This window comes from Panthera pardus, unplaced genomic scaffold, assembly GCF_024362965.1.
Source record: "Panthera pardus isolate Hobbes unplaced genomic scaffold, ASM2436296v1 HiC_scaffold_15, whole genome shotgun sequence".
Taxonomy (NCBI): Eukaryota; Metazoa; Chordata; class Mammalia; order Carnivora; family Felidae; genus Panthera; species Panthera pardus.
In genome coordinates this window covers 69,883,422-69,904,629 of record NW_026526710.1, presented here as the reverse complement: position 1 = coordinate 69,904,629, position 21,208 = coordinate 69,883,422, and the positions used below count along the sequence as shown (strand labels likewise).

The following is a 21,208-nucleotide window of genomic DNA, read 5'->3' as shown; positions in this document are numbered from 1 at the left end:
TTAAGGACTTAAAGGCTTATTACAATAAAATATAGATATCCAGCAAAGTTGCGAGGGTAAGACTAAGCTGAGTGCATGGAGACAGCAGAGCTGATCACAGATATGTCAGATATTCTAATATGTCACACTAAGATAAGCTGAAGGAAAATGAAGAGAAACATCTACCCAACTCCAAGGGTCCCTTGGCTTAATCCTAAAATGTACATGGCTAGAGCAAAGTAATTCATTCCAATCATCTTACAGTCTTAGCCATTTCCCATACTGGCTACCTAATCCTGGAAATTCTTTAACAGGAACGTTAGTACACTTGCTCTGCCTGCCACCTTTATTAAGAACATTTGAAATGTGTGCTCGCAAATTCCCTTTTGTATCATCACGGCAGAAGATAAAATTCAACAACTATTTGTGGAGTTTCTATCATATGCAAGATGCTTGAAAGAAAATAAAGCCTTTGTACTCAAGGCAATAATTTCAAAACTTACCTGAAAAAGGGCAACAAGAAAAGCTAAGTTATAAAGTATATACAAATAAAATGGTCTCAAAGCTGCTAGTAAAACTCAGTGGTAAATGCAAAATACATACACACAACATACTTAAAAACCTAGTAAAACATATACTTGACATTTTCATTGTAAGTGGTAAGCCTATTACAATGTTATGTTTTCTGTATAGGGGAAAATACACATTTAGCCATTTCAAGTATTAAATAAAGAAATTGACTTAAAATATTACAGAACCACAGCAATAGGAAAAAATTATTGGATTGCTTGCTCATCACTGAAAGTGAACCTGTGGCAATTACATTAAGAGTAGCAGGTAAAACTGTATCTCAAGTGAAAAACTCAAGGAAAATGACAGAACTATGATCAGGAGATTGATCCTTATTCGAGCCTGGGTCATTTTCAGTACATGAGCACATATGCACATCATGAGCAGCCCCCCACCCCCTCACCCCTCCCCCCCCACAACAAGAAAACAACTTATAATCCGCAGAGGAGAAAACGTGGGTGTATTCTTGTTATCTAACATTGTCATCATTATAGATTTGAATATATGCTAGGTTAAATCACGTCTGCTGAAACATTTGGTAGCTTTGTCCCCTAAAACCAACGTTACAATGATATTTTGAGCATCTGTCCTTTTATCCAGAAATTCAGAACACTGGCAATAACTTTACCTTTACACCATTCATTCACTTCAATGGCTCTGATTTAAAAACTTACTTATTTCTGAACCATTTTTTAACATCATAGTTTTCAGGACTATTTCTAAAATTACCTAGTAAAACAATTTATTATTTTTCCTGAAAAAACATGGGTCCAATCTGTATTACAAAATAGTCCAAATTTGTACCTAAATGGAAAGTTGATTAATGCCAGCTGATTTTGATGCTAATGTGCAAAGCAAAAGAATACATGGTTTAAAAAAAAAAAATCTGAATCCACTTTGAAATCAGAGATTGAGGATACCAGGAGTAGGAAATGTTATATAACACATTCACATACATGTTTGTATAAATATCAATACTGAGTCCTAACATAGAACATAGGAAAAATATGTATTTGGCAAATAGTAATATAATATTTTACAAAATAATTATGTGTCATTTCCAATGCATGTTCTAAATAATTTTTAATTTCCTAACTATAATATAAAGAATTGGTTTGTTACCTAAGAATATTTTGGTAGGAAAAATTAAAAAATAAAAATTTTAGGAGCACCTGGGTGGCTCAGGCAGTTGAGTATCCAACTCTTGATTTTGGATGGGGTCATGATCTCAGGGTTCAGAGGCTCAAGCCCCATGTCGGGCTTCGCACTAACAGCATGGGATTCTCTCTCTCTGTCCCCTTCTCGAAATAACTTTAAAAAAATTATTCTTGATTATGGATAGGATATTCTATTGAATAAAGAATGTTAAAATAACTTCTGAAAATTCTGAGGCATAATGTTAAATGCAAAAGAGTCAATGAATAAAAACACACTGATGTCTAAACGTGCTTTAAAAATGTTCTAAAATTAGGGCGCCTGGGTGGCTCAGTCGGTTGAGCATCCAACTTCGGCTCAGGTCATGATCTCTCGGTTTGTGGGTTCAAGCCCTGCGTCGGGCTTTGTGCTGACAGCTCAGAGCCTGCTTCGGATTCTGTGCCTCCCTCTCTCTCTGTCCCTCCTCACTCGCACTCTGTCTCTCTGTCTCTCTCTCAAAAATAAACAAACAAACATTAAAAAAAAAAGTTCTAAAATTAGCTGAGGGAGAATCCCATTATCGCCTGTAAACATATATGGTTTTAATGTTAACAGTTTTAATTACAGTCGACCCTTGAACAAAATGGGGGTGAGGGGCACTGAGCCCCCTCCTCCCTGCACGCAGTAGAAAATCTAAGTGTAACTTGTGACTCCCCCAAAACTTAACTGCTAATAGCCTATTGTTGACCATTACTGACAATGTAAACAGTCGATTCACACATACTGTAGCTTATGTGTATCATATAGTGTATTCTTACAATAAAGCTAGAAAAAAATCATAGGAGAAAATACATTTACAGTACTACACTGTATGTACTGAAAAAAAAAATCCACGTATAAATGGACACACAGCTCAAACGTGTGCTGCTCAAGGGCCGACTGCATTAGGAAAAAGGTAGCAAGGGAGGGAGGGAGGAAGTGGAAAGGATTAAGAAAATGTGTTAAGCCTGAAATGGGTATTTGGTGCCCTCTGCTGTCGGATTGCTGTTACTTAATACTAACAGGAACAGAATCCAGCCATTTAAGTTCCAAACAAGGAATACACTATCTTAAATATTTAGTTTTGGATAGGAGATTTTATGACAAGGTATGGATACAGTACACTCAGCTTATGTCATTTCACGGCCCTCTATGTGTTTTCATTAACAAGCATATTAAGAAGCATAAACCAAAAGGGATATTTAACCTGAGAGGTTTTAAGGTTTGATACTATACAGTAATTTATTTCACAAGACATAAATAAACGTAGATCACTCAAAAGTATTAAATATAAACACTTAGGCCATGCCTTTTATAGAGAAAATACCTTCTAAAGGTATTTCTACAGGCCACATCTTACTGGATAATGTTTGAGTAACAATAATATCCAAATGGTATTAATATATTAGGAGGTTAGAAGATTAACACATGATGGTTCCACAACACCAGCATAAAAGACATCGAGTTGTAACTGTTCCCAAAGGGCCAAGTCACCAGATTCACAAGACCAAGAGCCCTGGGCGCTAGGGCACCCCAGTCCCCCATTAGACAAACCTTTACATGAATCACTTCATGCCCCTTGTATTGATTCTTCTGTCTTCTAAATAAAAGAGAGATGTCACAAACAGCAAACAGGTAACAAAACAGTATCCCTTTCACTGGTAAAACAGATAATAAAACCCAGCTCATTTTATCTCAAATGAATGTTAAAGACATGCGTGAAAAGTCTCAACCAATTAAAGTAACTGTTAAAAGGGAGGGGAAAAACTATTTAAAAAAGAAAAAGTGCTCTGGATCTAACATGTCCTCCTGGGTATTCCCAACCCTTAACACAGTTGTGAATGAACAGAAATGAGAGGATATTCTGGGAGGCCGACTTGACGAGAGAAAAAAAGCGAAGACTAATAACGGCAAATGAACAGGAGACAAGAAAACCGCTTTAATCCACCCAGGGTCACAGTGGTGAGCAATCTCAAATTTCAGAAATACTCACACTCAAGTAGATTCTAACCTAGGAGATTCTTAACCCTCTTCTCCCATCGCTGCAGGGCTCGGCACGCGCCTCCCACGCTCTGCCCGGTCAGCCGCACGCAGTGTTTCCTCTGCTGGGGATGTTCTTCCCACTCTGCCTCCCGACACCAAGCCTCTACACGAGTGACTCTCTTCAGAGAAGACGGTCTTCCCACAGCTCCCCAGGCCAGTCCTCTCCTGAGGACGCCCTCCCACTTGGTTCACACCTTAGGTAACAGAGTGTTCACGGTGATGAGCTGCACACTTGTCTCCCTCATCAGAGCAGGGACTCGACAGGAGGCCCTGATGGGTGTGGACGTGATTCATGAACTCTCCAGCCGTTCTAGCTCGGGGCCCAGCTTACAGTACACACTCAAGGTGTGTTGAATGAATGAAATCAATCATTCAATCAAGATTGTTAAACTCGTGTGTGAATACCTACTGGGATAAACGTGTTAAAACATGTTGCCCAGTTGACTTCATTACCATCTTATTACCTCCACTTTAAAGCTAAAAACAAATGGAAGCTAGGAGGTCGGCCAGTCGGTCACACAGGTCACACAGCTGTCAACGGTTAAGACCGAGGAAGAAGTCAGGGTCCCCTGGTATCTGCCAGACATTTACTTGGTGAATATCAAGAGCTTCTCAGCATTAGTTCGGCAGAGATTCTAGAGATGGGGGGGGGGGCGTGAGTCCATTCCATATTAATCAACCTTAAATTCTGGGCTATTCAGCGATTCAGTGAAGAGTCTGCTGGAAACACAAAGAGGAGTATCGAATGGCCCTTTGAGGAGCTCTCGGGGTGACAGAGCAGCAGCCCTGGGCCAGAGGTGACGTACTCTTCATCCTCAAGGCAACGTCTGGAGGCATCACTGTGAGTCACCACTGGGAGAGGGTGCTAATGGCATCTAGTGGGTAGAGGCTGGGGACGCTGCTTAAACATGCCACATTGTACAACACAGCCCCCGGCACGAAGAATTACCCAGCCCCAGATGTCAACAGTGTTGAAGTCAAACAAACCCTGATACACGGAAACAGACATGGAAGCAAATATATCTCCCTGTTTTCGTGTATTGGTACAAAAGAATTAGTACTAAGAGACATAAACGCGAGTGGCAGAGGACCAGAGAAGACACAAGTGACCGCTAGACTCAGGAGCATTCCTGAAAACTTCAGGAGCCTCTGTGGGGACGGTGGTCACAGAACGGGGGCTCAGGAGAGCTCTGGGAGTGAGCCGGGTGAGTGGGAGCCAGCTGGGGAAAGGTGGGGAAAGGTGGGGTAAGGGGGTGAGGGAGGCACGGGCATCCCAGGCCCACCAACTAGCAAGTACCACGTTTATCAAAATACAGACCGGGGAACACCAAGTCACGTTACACCGTGGACAACTAAAATCCTGATTTACGCCGCAAATCCCCTCCTTTTGTCTTTGCCTTTCTTTTTTCTACCTCTTTCCTTCATAGCCATCCACTGCCCTGAGACAACATCACCTTCACCAAGGCTGACTGCTGCCGGGTGGGAGTGTGCATACAAAAAAATAGGTATTTTCACGCAAACTAAGACAGAGATGTGTGAAGGACCACGGAAAGGTCTCTGGATACACTTTGTCTGTTCCAGGCTACCGAGAGCACAGTATAGAACTCCAGCCACAACCACTACAAGCCAACTGCACTTTCTATCCTTGGACATCGCAATAAACTGCCTCCCTGAAATTAATATTTTTCCATCCAAGGCTAATGTTGGGTTCCACACCACACCATAGAAGTCATCTTATGAATGTCATACCTGAAAGTTTTTTTTTAATTTTAAAATCACTGTCACTGGCTCAAAGCCCTGCTTGCCATCCCTCATTCTGGGAGATTTCACCACCCGTGTAGGTCAGTGATTTTGAACTTATGGTCTGCAACCCCACGTGGGCAAGGGGCCTCCTAATGGATATGAAAGAATTCAAAGTCGGAGGGCAAATGACACGATGTTAAACACGGAGTCACTTAGTAATAAAGGGAGTTAACTGTGGTTATATGTGCTAATTATGCTACAGTGCTATTTTTATTTTTTTGCTATTTATAATTTGAAGTTCCTATAGGACTACAGCATTCTAGAGCGTCAGTACTGAATTTAAATGTCACACAACCATGAAATATAGAGCACTGGTCCAAACATTCTACTGCATACAAACCTACGAGTTTCCCAAAAAAGAGAGGTTTTGATATCAGCACATCATCAGTGCTGGTTTTCAACTGCTGCTATTCTCGCTCTTAAATAAGTTTCCGTTAGTTTCATCACTTTGTTTTGCATTTTTTATTTGCATCAACAGTATTTTTGCACTGTTATTTTCCAAGGACAAGAATAAGACAGGTTTGTGGCTTATTGTTAAATCAGACACTCTGATCCCTATTCCCCAACTAGCCTGCCAGATGGCACCGCCCCGTCTTCTCAGAGTTCTGACCCCCTGAAAAGCAGGAGGTACTGGGACAGTGGGCTTCGGGGTCTTCTGTGCCAAAGATGGAGAACACGCTGCCCTCCCAACTCCTTGGCTGTTTTGACTCCAGTCCCCTTCAGCGGAATATGTCCTCACCTCACGAATCTTGCTCACTAGTATCTCCACGCTGACCACAATCTTCTGTAGTTCCAAATATTCCACCACACCTGCTCTTCAACCTTCTGGAGCAGTGGTTTGCACCCTGCTGCACATTAGAATCACCTGGGGAAACTGGCCGCATGCACACCAACTCAGTCAGAAAGCCACGAGGAGGAGCCAGGCACCGGCAGTTTTTAAAGATCCTCAGATGATTCCAATGTGCAACAAACAGTTTGGGAACCATTATCATAGAGGCATTCAGTCCCTGGATTCCAGGATTTTTTCAAAAGCTATCAGCCTCGTCCTCCCTCCCACTCCTTCCCTAACAAGCCCAGAACCTCTGGTTAATCATATCAGTCAACCTCTTATAACTACCCTCAGTGCCCTTTAACCTCTGCATTACAGAGTTGCAGTTCGGGAGCCGTGACATGTACCTTCTACTTTTTCCTAGACCTTTTACTACAGCGTTACAACTACAAATACAGTCACTCCTCTTACTCTTTCTTCGCTTCCCCTCTCATTCCCCCATGTGTCTCCCTCACCAAGTCCCGACCCAGGTTCTTGCTCCCTCCCTCCCCACAATCTTACCTGTAACTTCTTGGAGAAACGTTAAAGTTTTAGGAATGTCCTCTCTTCAACTGCCATCTGCCATCCATTATGCACAGAAACCTACACCCACCAGACACCCAGCCTGTCTTCCCGCCCTTCGATTTCAGAAAATAAAGTCTCCCTCCTCTAGGTCGAAGCCAAACTCCTTCCCTCTGCCTTTGCAGTCCGCTACTCTCTCATCCCCTGGGAACCTAGCTTCATCAAGTACCGCCCCCTTAGCCTAACGTGGACCGGCCCTCTCTCTGCTGGCTCTTTAACCCTAATCCACAAACATTCCCATGTGCCTGCCAACCTGCATTTTCCCCTATTCTTCCTCTTTCCCCTATCACACTTTTCAAAAGTATCCTTTTGCTGTCGTTTGTTTTCACGCTTCCCATCACTCCTTAACCCATGGCAATCCAGCTTCTGGCCCCAACATCCTGAAGAGACCATTCTAGAAAAGGGTACTGGTGACCTCAATGACAAACACATTTCAGTCCTTCCAATACCACACATCTACTGCCTCTGCCACAACTAATTACTCGCTACCCCTTTTAAAAGTCTTGATTCCCTCAGTCTACAAGTGAGCCTATTCTCCTGGTTCTCCCGCACTCTTGACACTTCTCCAAATCGTTTCCACTTCCTCCCCTTAAGGTTAGTAGCCCGAGAGTCTATCTCAGCCCATTTGCTACCTCTGAATAGTCCCATGGCCTTTGATGGTTTTAAGCACCAGGTATATGTCGGAGATTCCTCAACCTGTATATCCATCACCACACCCCACCCCCCCTCCCCCCGCCCCATATACGAAGCAACTCATCACCATCCCCCGCAAAACCGGCTCCTACGTTCGATATCACATTTGAGAGAGCCGATTTCTATTCAACCACCCAATCAGAAAACCTGTGGGTCCGCCCCGCTTACCACCTGTGCCTCATTAATCACTCAATTCTTGGAGTCGAACTCTCCTCTACATTCCCTCGTATCTGTTGCACATACCGGCTCTCATATAAAATTCTCTTTGAAGGAAGGATTCTGGTGCTAATTTTTCTTCTTAGGTGTGAAAGCTACTGAGATAAAAGATAAAGTTTAAGCACCTTCACATGGTACGTATGGACCGGTCTCATTTCACACACCTCCCGCCTCTCCTCTCCTTGATACTCCAGCAATGTTGAACACACACGGTACTCCCCGCTGCCCTCTTTGCATCCATCACCTGATTACGTTCTACTCATTCTTCAATGTCTCCTCCTCCAAGAAGCCAGTCCTGATCACCTCAGGCTAGTCAAGGTCTCTGCAATACCTTCTGCATTTCTCAGCCAACTCACTCCACTGCCTTGTATTTATCTGTTTACGTTTCCTGAGGGTAAATATCATGTCTTATTCATTTTGGCTCTCCAGGGCCAAACACAGTAGCTAGTAGTCAATAAATGTTTACTGAACTAGACTGATTCAATTATTTTCTAACAGAGGCTATAAAAGTCAAGAAGTTTCAAAATCTTTTATATAGTCTAATAAAGAACAGCTATTTCAAGCATATTAGAAGAAATTATTTCTTACCCAAGGTACTAACACATTAACACTTAGCTACAAATCTTTATATTTCTATCACATTACTTCAAAATACCTTGAAGTTCCCAACTAAGAGTTAAATATAAAGTAGCATACGCAAGGGCTGGAAAGATCTGGCTGTTGAGAAGGTCACAGGGTTAAATCTATCTACTGTTCCTATTCTCTCAGCAGTCTGCCATTTGATTTATTATGTGAGATGGTAAAAGGAATTTCCCCTTCGCTGTATCTCACAGACATTATTCAACAACCTAAATTTCTTCTCAGGTATAGTGTGGTTTGTTAATGTACTTCCAAGGAGAAACAAAACTGTTTTGAATTTAAAACCATCATAGAACAAGACTGGTTTTTTTGGTTCAGAATAATATGATGAATTACATTCAATATGACCTATGAATTCCATTCATAAACCCACGGAACACCTATTACGTGCAAGGCAGAGGGCCAATAAGGCACTAGAGCCACAGGGCTTGGTAAGTTTCAAGAAGGGGAGCTCCCTTGTCTACGTCATTATTTGATGGCGTTATGTCTCATTTACGGATCCTTAAAAAGGGAAGAGAACAAAAAATCCTGTAATCATCAAAAAATATAGTAAGTTCAATTAAATATTTAGTTAGCTTTGAGAGTTTAGTTTTATCCCTTAAATGTATTCATAATAACTTACAACTTGTTTCCCTCGAACTGGAGAAAAAGTTGGAGGAAAGATAACCTGAGTCAGAAATGTTTAAAGCATTCATTACAAACTCCATGAAACATGCACACATGATGCAAGTGTACAAGGGCACACACACACAGAGATGAGCACACACACACTCACAGCCTACATACGGTGTACTTTCTTATGCGGGTGAGACTACCACGAAAGGGAGGTAAAGGCGAAGAAAGAGTAAGAGACAACAACAGAATTAGGACATAAAAACGTGAAAGAAATGCTAACCACTCTTACGGAGGTAAGAAGGATGACTAATGTAATATAACGGCTGGACTGCGGAAGAAGGATGGAGAAAGAGGAAAAGAGAGGAGGAGGGTGATGGGGCAACTGGACTCCATTGACTTTCTTGTACTTTCTGGTGCCTGTGATAACAGCAATGTAATAATGTATGTTCAGAAATTAATCCCATTACCTTACTTACATACCTGTGCCTAATCAATAACTTTAACTCTTTTCATTTTATTTTTATGGTTCCAAAAAAATTCAAGCTTATTCCTTAAGGAGTCTCTTTACCAAAAGCCTCACGCTAAATTCCGAAATTTTCATTCTAGAAATTTTTAGAAAGCAACTGACAAACAATAGAGAGGGAAGCGGTGGCCAAAAAAAAAAAAAAAAAAAAGTCCCTGATTGTTCACTATAGAATCTGAAGTCATTTTCTCTAACCACTATGTTGTGAGATTGTGGGATACAGGCAGTAGGTGGGTCAATACATGAGGAAAATTCCAGACTGAAGGACTCTGTCACCTGCCAGTAGGTTAAGGATGTTCTCACACAAACAGCTTTAAATTAAAGCCCACAACTGATCCAGAATAGAGACAATATATGATATGTAATCACAGATATGGCTCATCTAGTTCAAATAATAAATACACAATTAAGATTGAAAAGTGAATGTTTAATACAATTTCTCCTTAACTAACTCATTATTGAATTTTACAATTAACATCAAGAATACAGAAACTCTTTGGGATGAGCACTGGGTGTTGTATGGAAACCAATTTGACAGTAAATTTCATATATTAAAAAAAAAAAAAAAGAATACAGAAACTCAAAGGGATTCTGGAAAAGATCACGGCACTGATGGAAGCATAGTTACTGGAGTTTTCCAAATCCTCACATAAAGAAAGACACAGCAATTAGATAGGATGACCGAAATGCAGTAAGAACATTTCAGCAAAACAAGTTGATAAAATATATCCACAAATCCCAAAACTCAAGTGAATGGAAAAACCCACCAACAGCTACAAGGTCTATCTGTTATCAGGCACCTCCTTAGGACGAAGGAAAGGGAAGTGGCGAGGTATGCGACAGATCTGATAGGAAAACCCCAAAATGCTGACTGACGGTTATCAGAAAAACATAATGGGGCCCTTTTTTTTTTTAAGTTTTTTTTTTTAATGTTTATTTATTTTTGGGACAGAGAGAGACAGAGCATGAACAGGGGAGGGGCAGAGAGAGAGGGAGACACAGAATCTGAAACAGGCTCCAGGCTCTGAGCCATCAGCCCAGAGCCCGACGCGGGGCTCGAACTCACAGACTGCGAGATCGTGACCAGAGCTGAAGTCAGACGCCCAACCGACTGAGCCACCCAGGCGCCCCTAATGGGGCCCATTTAAAAACAGCAGCTGAACCTGGGAGAAGTTTACCCGCCTCAATAGCAAGTGAACGCACGGGCCACGATCACAAAGGCTGAGGGACGTGGCAGTCCCAGTCCACGGGCAACACCACTACATCAGGGGTCCCTTCGGCAAAGGCCCCCAGGAATGAGAAACTGCTAAGCATGCAATCAAAACTGCCAGGTAATCCCCCCCCCCCCCCCCGACCACACTGCAAACAAGAGGTGAGGAACGGTGTTAGGAGAGCTTAGAAAGCGAGCCACCATATTTTTGAACCACATGAAAAATAGAAAAGGAAGTTTTGGGAAGTTAGAAAAATGATCTGAATTAATCATTCAAAAAGTCCAGGAAAAATTCTTTTACAAAAGAGGTGAGCAGTGAACAACAGAAAAGTATTGAGGTCAAATTATTATAATTAAAAAGAATTAAGAACCAGAAGGGAAAACACAGATATGCTCAAAATGCAGATAAAAATGAATGTGCTATTTCTAAACAAGCTGATGAACCCTTTTAAAATGATACTCAACGTGAAAGAACCTAAGAGCATTAGAAAAACCAGAAATGAAATGACGGAACTCAAAAAGAATTAGAAAGAAAACATCACATTAGATGAAGCCTAGGAGTGAATAACAACAAGCAATCGCACCCTAGGAAAAGCAGAAGGTGACAAGGACAATGTTAAGGATAAAAAAGAAATGGACTTCTTTCCCTTTGTGGGTGACAAGCTTTAGGGTGGCACGCCTAAAGAGACCCGGGTGTGCAGGAAATTGTTTACATAAAGGGAGAATTGGGTAAATAAATACATATGGCCCCCGACTTAACGATTCTTCGACTTTACACTGGACTGAAAGTGATACGCATTCAGTAGAAACCGCACTTGGAAGTCTGAGTGTGGATCCGGCCCCAGACCAGTGACACGCACTGGGCTCTCCCCTGACACCGGGCGAGGGTAGCAACCTGGCTCAGAGTCAGCCAGCGCACATGGGTGTCCACAGCCGACACACCGAGAGCCACCTGTGCCCACACTGTTGTGCTTTTCACTTTCAGTGCAGTATTCGATACGTTACAGGAGATACTTAACACTATTATAAATAAGCTTCTGTGTGAGATGATTTTCCTAGCTGCAGGCTCATGTAAGTGTTCTGAGCACAGTTAAGGGTGGCTGAGCTAAGCTATGATCCCTGGTAGGTTAGGTGTATTAAATGCATTTTTTACTTAGGAGATTTTCAATTGACAATGGGCTTTTGGGGATGTAATCCCATCGCGAGTCAAGGAAGACCGCGAAGACACTGAAAATAGTGGGAGTGACGTTTCTGAAGCTGGGGAAGAAAGTTACAGTATTTGAGGAGGGGAGGCTAGAGCAAACACTCTGGTGTTTGGTTAGACGTGGAGGTAACAGGGTTAACTGATGGTATTTAATATATTTAGGAAAACAGAGGAACACAGATGTGTGTGTGTATAAACATACACATGTTATCTGGCTCTATTGCGAGGGCCTGGATGCCATGTCATCCCAGGAGCAGGCAGCATCCACACCTGGTTTCTAATTAGTGTCCCCGTTAAAGGGAATCACCCATCACAAGGGTGCTCACTAAAGTTCATTCTCCTCCTACAGTCATAGACATTTACTCCTTTGTCTTCTTAAGCCTAGACAGCTCCCTAAGGGTCCTTAACTGTATTTATTAAAGACTAGACAAAGATTTTTATCCTAATAACTACTTAAACGAAAACTAAATTTATACATACTTATACATATATAATAAATATACAATCAACATATTTTTATTTTCTATTAAAATATTCGCTAAAGTTTTGGAGCAGAATGTTAAGCAAGTTTAATTGATTCTTCAAAGGTCAGACATATCATAAGAATTTTTCTAAGGCCATAAGCGGTTCACCAGACAAGGCCTGGTATCCTGTATGTAACGTCATATGGCTTGTCCCTGTCTGTACCTTACAGTGCCCTTTTCACAATGAATCATAAAGTCAATTCAATCAGTATAAAATTTTTTTAGAGTGAATTTTGCAAGCAAAAAACACAGAGCATGTTCTCAGTAGGTTATATCTGACTTCTAAATCCCATTCTCTCACCTAGTTACACAGAATACAAAGCTACTGACCTTTGCAAATATAGCCCGTTCGTTTTTTTCAGCCTTTTGACTAATTAGACAACAGAGGGAGAAATGTAACACAGAAGATAAATCATCCTGGTCATTTTTCAATTTCTTCAACCTCATGATTTTTCAAAATAAATAGGGTGACCCTGACTGGTACACAATACCTAAGATATAAAGGTGCCACATAAAAAATTATACACACTAGGCCAGAGAAAACGAATTTCATGGCAGTAAAGGCTTTCTAGCTTCACTAATAAAATCCCACTGACCCAAGGCATGCTCCAAGATGTCCTCACCAAGAACCAGGGTCTCTGGCAAATGCTTCATGAGAAAGATCATCAAAAAGATCGCCTGAGTGGTGCCTGGGTGGCTCAATCAGTTGAGCATCCAACTCTTCATTTCAGTTCAGGTCATGATCTCACGGGTTTCTCTCTCTCTCTCTCTCTCTCTCTCTCTCTCTCTCTCTCTCTCTGGCCCTCCCCTACTTGCTTGCACATGTGTGTTCTCTCTCTCTCTCAAAAATAATAAAACTTTTTAAAAAAGATCACCGGATATGCTCAGACCATCTTCTTAATATTTTCATTTCTGCATTCATCATACCACCATGTGCTGTCTACAATTTACTAGTTATTTATAGTCTGCAAATCTACTAACTCCTACTCTAGAACATGACTTACGCTGCGTGTTATGGGACAGGGAAATGAAGATGGCTCTGCCTTCAAGGTATTAAAGCCACTTCCATCCTTTTAAATAATACTACAGCCTACTTTTCTCCTCTTCCACTGGTTCCTCTTCCAATGGTCTCCATTGCTTATATTCACCTCCCTCTCGTTCATCACTACCAATCAAAAGCAAACAACATCGAGTCGGGGTAAATTCTCCAGTTAACGCTACTATCGACATCATGTCCTCTGACATGGCTCCACCTCCTCCACCAACAAAAACATTCAGTGAGCTCCTGACAAAGTAAACTTCAGCTCTTACCCCTGCATGCACTGAAGCTACTACTTTTTTTCCTCTAAAAGCACATATCTTCCATACTCCCCACCTCCACTTTATCTTATTCTCATTTTTAGTTCTTTGTACCCTGATTTCTGACCCAACTACTTCTTCCAAAGCAGCTCTCCTAATGATCACCGGTGACTTCCCTAATTATTAATTCCACCCTTCATTCCCTCAAGTCTTAATGTTATTTCGCATCTCTGATCAACTGCTGACCTTTGCTTCCTTTACAAAAATTTGTTTTCAAGTATATGTGTAACCGAGGCCATTGCAGGTTACTGGCTCAAGGTCACCCACAGGTAGCATGTTACAGACAGAATTGAAACACAGATATGCCCGTCACCAGAACCCAGGTTCTTAACCACTCCTTTGAACTGCTTTTCAAAAATGAAGCAAAGGCTGTTCCGTGGAAGAACAGTATCTACAAACTTGCTGTTAATAATGCCGTCCTCTGATGCAGGGTTCAACCATCTATGACCTAGATGCCAATCCAGCCCGTTGCCTATTTGTGTAAATAAAGTTTTATTGGAAGCCAGTCATACTCATTCATTGGCCTATTGTCTATGGCTGCTTTCACACTACAATGGCGGGTCTGAATCACTGTGACAGAGATTGAATGGCCCACAGAGTCTAAAATGTTTACTGTCTGGTGCTTTATAGAAAAAGTTTGCCAATCCCTGTTCCAACCATCTGTCTTTTAGGTTCATCACTGGCAACCCTGAGGATGATAGTAACGAATTCACCTATCTGCAGTAAGAATTAAGGAAGATGGCATATCTGGAATACTCTAATGGTCAGGCATCCCAAAATATGCACTATGGTCTAATCCAGGCTCTGTACTCCAGCATTTGTTTGGGGCGGGGGGGGCGGGGGTGGTGGTGGAATCCCATCCCTACTCTATCTCACTATCATTCCACTTCTTTCTTGGAAGATTTTTGCTCCCCTTGCATACATTCCATCTCCCAACACTCCAAACAAGAGGCAGATGTCTCCTATCACAACCAATCTCAAAGCCTAGTCTGTGAGTTGTTTGTTTCTGTTAACAGCTCCGCCATTCTCCCTTCAACCAGGCTCGGAGCTCTGAAATCGTCTTACAGGTCTCAACTCTTCCCTATTTATTGAAGTCCTATCTATTCAACCAACACAACAGCCTCCAAGTCATTTCCTCTTCAACATTTCTTCTACCTAATCCTATCCCAGTTCCCACTGCCTCTCACCTAACAGCCTCACAGTTCATTTCCCACGGCAATAAGTGTCCTACACATAAATGTCAGACATGGAAAACTATTTCTTAAACAAAGATCTCCTTTTAAGACTGTTCAGTATCGTATTGTTTACCCACTGAGGTAAGTCCTCAGCTTTGCATTCAAATAGATTCCACAATATGATTCCACTCTATACCTCCAAACCAACTTCACACGAAATTTCCTGGGTATTTTCTATGCTTCACATACTACATAAAAGCTCTGAAAATAAAAATATGAGAAACTCAGCTCCCACCCTCAAGAAGCTCAAAATCTAATCAGACAGACATAAAGAAAAACAAAAACAAAAAATATCCCTTACAAAGTAAAGTGTTTTATTTTAATTTTTTTAACGTTTATTTATTTTTGAGACAGAGAGAGACAGAGCATGAATGGGGGAGAGTCAGAGAGAGAGAGAGAGAGAGACACAGAATCCGAGACCAGCTCCAGGCTCTGAGCGGTCAGCACAGAGCCCGACGCGGGGCTCGAACTCACGGACTGCAAGATCATGACCCGAGCGGAAGTCGGACGCTTAACCGACTGAGCCACCCAGGTGCCCCCAAAGTAAAGTGTTTTAAGGAAAGGTCTGAACAGGAACGTGTCGAGCACAAAGAGAATGCAAGAACTAATTCTGCCACCAGGGGGCAGAGAGGAGAAGTTTGGGAATGGCTTCGCTATCCTCACAGGAGAGGGATTAAAGAAGCAAGGAGAGAGGAAAAGAAACATAGGATATAGGATGCAGGATGTCTAGCATTTCTCAGCCTTTTCTCTCCAGAGCAGTGATTTTAAACCAGAGGCAATTTTGCCCCACTTGGGGCATCTGGCCATAGCTGAAAACATTTTTGATTGTCACAACTGGGCAAGAGAGGATGCTAGATATTTGTGATGGGTAGGGGAAAAATGATTCTCAACATCCTACAATAAACAGGACAGCCCCCCCTCCCCCACACACACACAATAAAGAATTATCCAGGGGCACCTAGGTAGCTCAGTGGGTTAGGTGTCTGTCTCTTGATTTCAGTTCAGGTCATGATCTCTCAGTTTGTGAGTTTGAGCCCTGCATCGGGTCCTGTGCTGACAGCATGGAGCCTCCTTGGGATTCTCTGTCTCCCTCTCCCTCTGCCCCTCCCCGTTTGTGTGCGCGCACACTCTCTCTCTCTCTCTCTCTTTCTCTCAAAAATAAATAAACATTAAAGGAAAAAAAAGGAGTTATTCAGCCCAAAATGTCAGTAGTGCTGAGGTTGAGCAACCCTGCTCTAGAGTCATAAGGAAAAAAAGTAAAGGAGAGGGTCCAGCTGACATAATTGCAGGACACGCTGGAATGCTGACAATACAGACACAGCAAAGGAGAATGAGTTATGCCTGGACGAGCTTGCTCGCCACATCCAAAGGGGAGAATACAAAACTGGGCAGAGGGCAAAGGTGATTAATAAAGGTTCCGCGTCTAAGGCCACACGAACAGGAACAGATCTGGTCGTCAAGCCAAGACAATCAACTGTGAGGGAAGGGAGAAGACCTGGGCAAAGAGGCTGAGGCAGAGGCCATCAGCACTTCCTGCCACACAGCACCCAATTCAATACGCATTTACTGCACAGCTGCTACTAGATGTCAGGAGGGAAACAGCAATAAATAAGTCACAATCCCCGCCTGCGAGAAGGCTGAATTTCAGTGGGGAGAATCAGAGAGGCTGGTAAGTGATTACCATACCAGGGAAATTAAGATACACGCCATAAGAGAAACACACAGGGGTTTGAATACACACATCTTGCAAAACTTTGAGGCAGCCATAAAGAGTAATTTCACTTCACAACCTCTGGCTCTTCCAGTGAAAGAAAAGAATCAGAGGAAAGGAAAGCCCCCATCTTTGTCTGCGAGGCTCCGCGTGTCCGGCATAATTAACAAAATTAGCGATATACAATACGTGTTACTCCAAACAGCCCAAATGCCAACACTAGTCTAACAAGGAAAAGGTAGGACTCTTTCTATAGGGCATTCCCTTAGAGATTTTGCTTTCCATTGAGAGACCCACGAAGAAAATTAGTTCCCATATCCTAGAGTCAATCCTGCACCCCTGACACGCTCTTAGTTATGTTTTGTTTTTTTAAACTTTGGGTGGGTTTTATTTCTCCTGAGATTAGGAAGCCATCCAGAGGACAGCTCTTCAAATATTCCCCTCAGAAGGAGCCTCAAACTCAACATGAGAAAATAGTTAGAGAAATCCCTAATGGTCCAGCCAACATACATTTTTCATAAAGTGATTACCCTCCCGCAGCCTCAGCTTCCTAAGCCTTTCCCCCCTTCTGTAATTGTTTTCCTTGTAGGCCAGGCAACAATTACCACTGCTACAAGACTGAGGAGGTTCACAAGCAATATATTTTACAATACATAAGTGTAGTGTCTCTGATATCTGCTGCTTTTATCACTAATTGCGCCATAAAATGCGCTATTAAAACAGGGACAAACAAGATTGTAAAAATCACATAATGGACCATGACCACTTACAAAAGCCATTCATAAATGTTAACCGTACCACTTATTTTTCTTTAATTTTCCAGTCGTATAATGATTTTTACAAATTTTTACTTCTAGGGGATACCAACAAGAAAAAGAATACATTTGAAAATTCTATGACATACATACTTACCCTTGCATACACTATTTTATAAACTGGCATAGAATTAAAAATTAAGTGGAACATCAGACAATGTGCTATGAACACTGAACTCCTAGGGACATCTACGTGATCTCTTGAAAGAAATTATAAGCATGGCAAATACGTTTAAGCTGTGATTTCTATTCAAACTTCACAACACAGGCCGGGAAGCATGAAAGAAAGCGCAAAAGGGTTTCACAATTCTGACCTACGAAACATACAATACAACAAAGCCAATAAAGCATTTATTTCTTGGGGAAGGACAGAGTGATCAAATATGACTGCCAATTACCAGAGGAAATGGGCCACTGGAACCACCTATAGTAATTCCTGTGTCATCAGCACTCAGTGCTCATTCATGGGCAAATTTTCAAGTTTGTAGATGAGCCTTTCAACCTGTTCATTATTTATCTACGTGTCTACCCATTAAAAAAAAAAAAAAATAGCAATCCAGAATGAGAGAGAATGAAAATAACAGCATCTGTGCTACCCACTAACAATTCTAATGAATACTTAGATGCACCCGGGAATTTTAAGTTGTGGCTCAGATGAGATGCTAATACTGTCTCTCAGTTTCACGCAGCCACTACCAGAGACAAGCGAGTTCTAACAGTACCACAGAACATAAATACCACAAACCAAACAGTGGTTAGCCTCTATAAAACTAAAGACAAATAACCAATTAATGAATTCGGATTATTTGTTCTTCTTTTACGTAGGATCATCTCCTGTTAACTCAAGAAGTAGCTGATGCCTTCATGTGAGTATCAGCAGGGAAGGTGTGATCCAGCTTGGGTCCTGGCCAGCACTGGTGCTTGAACAACCTGGCCCTACCTATTCCCGAGTATCCTCTAAAATCCTTATAATGGGCCAACCTTACTAAAATCAGAGCGTGCTTTTCAAACAAAGGAGCAGCCACAATTAGAAACATCTTAATTGTACCTAAATCATGATTTTTTTTTTCTTCCGAGAGGTTAAGAGCCAGTGCTCAATCTTTCAACAGGAAGACTGTCAGAAAACCGAAAGCCAGATTACATAATAAAGGTTCACTCTAATGTCAGAAATGGAAGTCACTTAATTCCGTAGAAATCATTTTAAACTATTTTTTAAATTTTTTTTAATGTTTATTTATTATTGAGACAGAGAGAGAGAAAGAGCATGAGCATGGGAGGGGCAGAGAGGGAGAGAGACGCAGAATCCAAAGCAGGCTCCAGGCTCTGAGCTGTCAGCACAGAGTCCGATATGGGGCTCGAACTCACAGACCATGAGATCACGACCGGAACCAAAGACAGACGCTCAACCGACTGAGCCACCCGGGCGCCCCTCATTTTAAACTATTTTAAGTGGTGAGAATAACTTCCTTTTTCAAAGTGCCAAATACATGAAGTGTGCTAAAACAAGGCTGGATAGGCCTAAATAAAAACCAGAAGCTTATTCGTCATCCATGTCTTCTCCCCAAAGTTACTGCATAAGACCTGCCAAAACTGTGCTATGAAGTGAAGTTGAATGGGAGTCTACACACACGGGCCCACATACCACACTTACTTTGTCAGATGCCTCGGAAGCCAAGAGGTTAGTTGCAAGAGTCTGGAGCTTATGATGGGCCATGTTTTTAAGAGCAGCAAGACTACGCCGGGTCATAGCCTGCTTGAGGTTGATGGCTGGGTGACTAAGTGAGTCAGCCGCAGCGGGAACTGCTTCATCACAGGCATTCAGTATCTCTACGGCGGTTATCCCCATCACGCAGCGATCCAACGCGCCTGGAAGACGTAGACATTCACCATCAGCACACGACACTATAAACGCTTCAAACGGTTTTTTAAGGAAAGAAAACGCATAGACGTTTTCCACGTGGGAATATTTTTATCGGTACCTCTCAGAAACATTTTCTTGTACTTTCCTCCTCGAGGGACCTTCCACATGGCATTACCTTAACCGTTTCTTCTCCTGTAATGAATGCCCCGACCACAACTTCCCAATATAGTCAAGTTCAGAGCCAATACCTTCAACACCTTCTCCCCAGGCTTTTTCCACGGTCTTCCTGATACTCCACACCATTACTCTACTACAAATACCAATTTCTATGACTTCAGCTTCCTCTAAGCTGTCTATCCATTTTAAACAAAAGAACTAAATTTTGCTATTCTTCTCATGTTTTCTACTTTAATAATTCCTGGAACTTCTCTTTCTCTGGCAAACATCCACAAAACGGGGAAAAACTATGACTTCCCATTTTGTCTGATGTCTTGACTCTTACGGTTCACACCCGATCAAAAGTTCCTCTGTGTGTTTGTGAAAATAAATACTAGTCCAACTTGTAACCACTTCTTCACTTGGCCATTCTTTCCATTCATCTCCATCTATGCACTTTGTGTCTCAGAGCACAACTCCATCCTATAAAGCAGACAGCTTTTCTGTATACCGTTTTGTACAGCACATAGCATCAGGCCAGGCAGACAAGAGTTTCATTGCATGGATTTGTATATAATCTTCTGGAGACTATAATAATGACAGTGAAATGATGATGAAGTTTATTTGGATTCACTGGGCATTCCTCTAGAGTCTTCTAAAAGAGACAAATCAATTTCGAAAAATAACAATAGCGAACACCCAGAAACTTAAATGTCAGCAAAATACAAGATTGCTACTATGTTTTTGAGCTGGTACCCAAACACCCAAACACAGATTCTAGTCCCAGTGTTGAGTATTTATATACATGCCGCTTAAGTTTGCACCTCCTGGCCTAAAGAGCTTAACTTCTGACTCACTGTCCCCTTTCCATTAGCAGTCCTGGAATTAATTCTTGGTGATTCTAGTATTAACAGAAATCAGTGTTTTACTAGCCAATTCACTGAGCCTTAACCAATACATTTTGAAAGGCAAAGCACAAGAAGGAAATGGCAAAGCACAAGAAGGAATTGTCACCTGAAACTTTTTGTGTATGTGTGAAATGGAGAGTGTGTATATTCTAACAAGATTTAGAAGTTCAAAAATGCTTGAAAATCACCAGCACATATGATTTTTCCACACATCCCAACCTCTTGGCTGAGTTCCTCTACTCCAATAAACTGTGTCCTACACTCTACCACAGCCAATGGTCATATTCTAATCTTATTACCAATAAATAAATCCCAACGTAATCCCAATTTCAAAAATGTCACTCTCTGATAGTAGCTCCCATTCTTCATTTCAACCCTCTGATCCAATGATTCCTTGTTCAGCACTGATGCCAACAATTCCATTAACCTCGCACACTTGCACTGTCTCTCACTTCTCTCTATCCCGTAAAGTAAAATTCCATCGCCCATCCACATAACCACAGCTCTGTCCTCATCTTGCCTCCTTGGACTAACTGAGCAAACTCCAACATTGACTAAATCCAACTTTCCACCTACTCTAC

The 21,208-nt window shown here is 41.8% G+C and overlaps 1 protein-coding gene across 5 annotated transcripts in view; it reads right to left on the bottom strand.

Moving 5' to 3' along the window:
- WDR7 (WD repeat domain 7) overlaps positions 1-21,208 on the bottom strand; it is a 352,075-nt gene that overhangs the window by 255,804 nt on the left and 75,063 nt on the right. For all 5 annotated transcript variants that reach the window (XM_019463951.2, XM_019463944.2, XM_053902762.1 and 2 more), the window contains one exon: positions 19,354-19,568. In XM_019463951.2, coding sequence (XP_019319496.2) covers positions 19,354-19,568 — 215 coding nt within the window. The remainder of the gene's footprint in view (positions 1-19,353; positions 19,569-21,208) is intronic.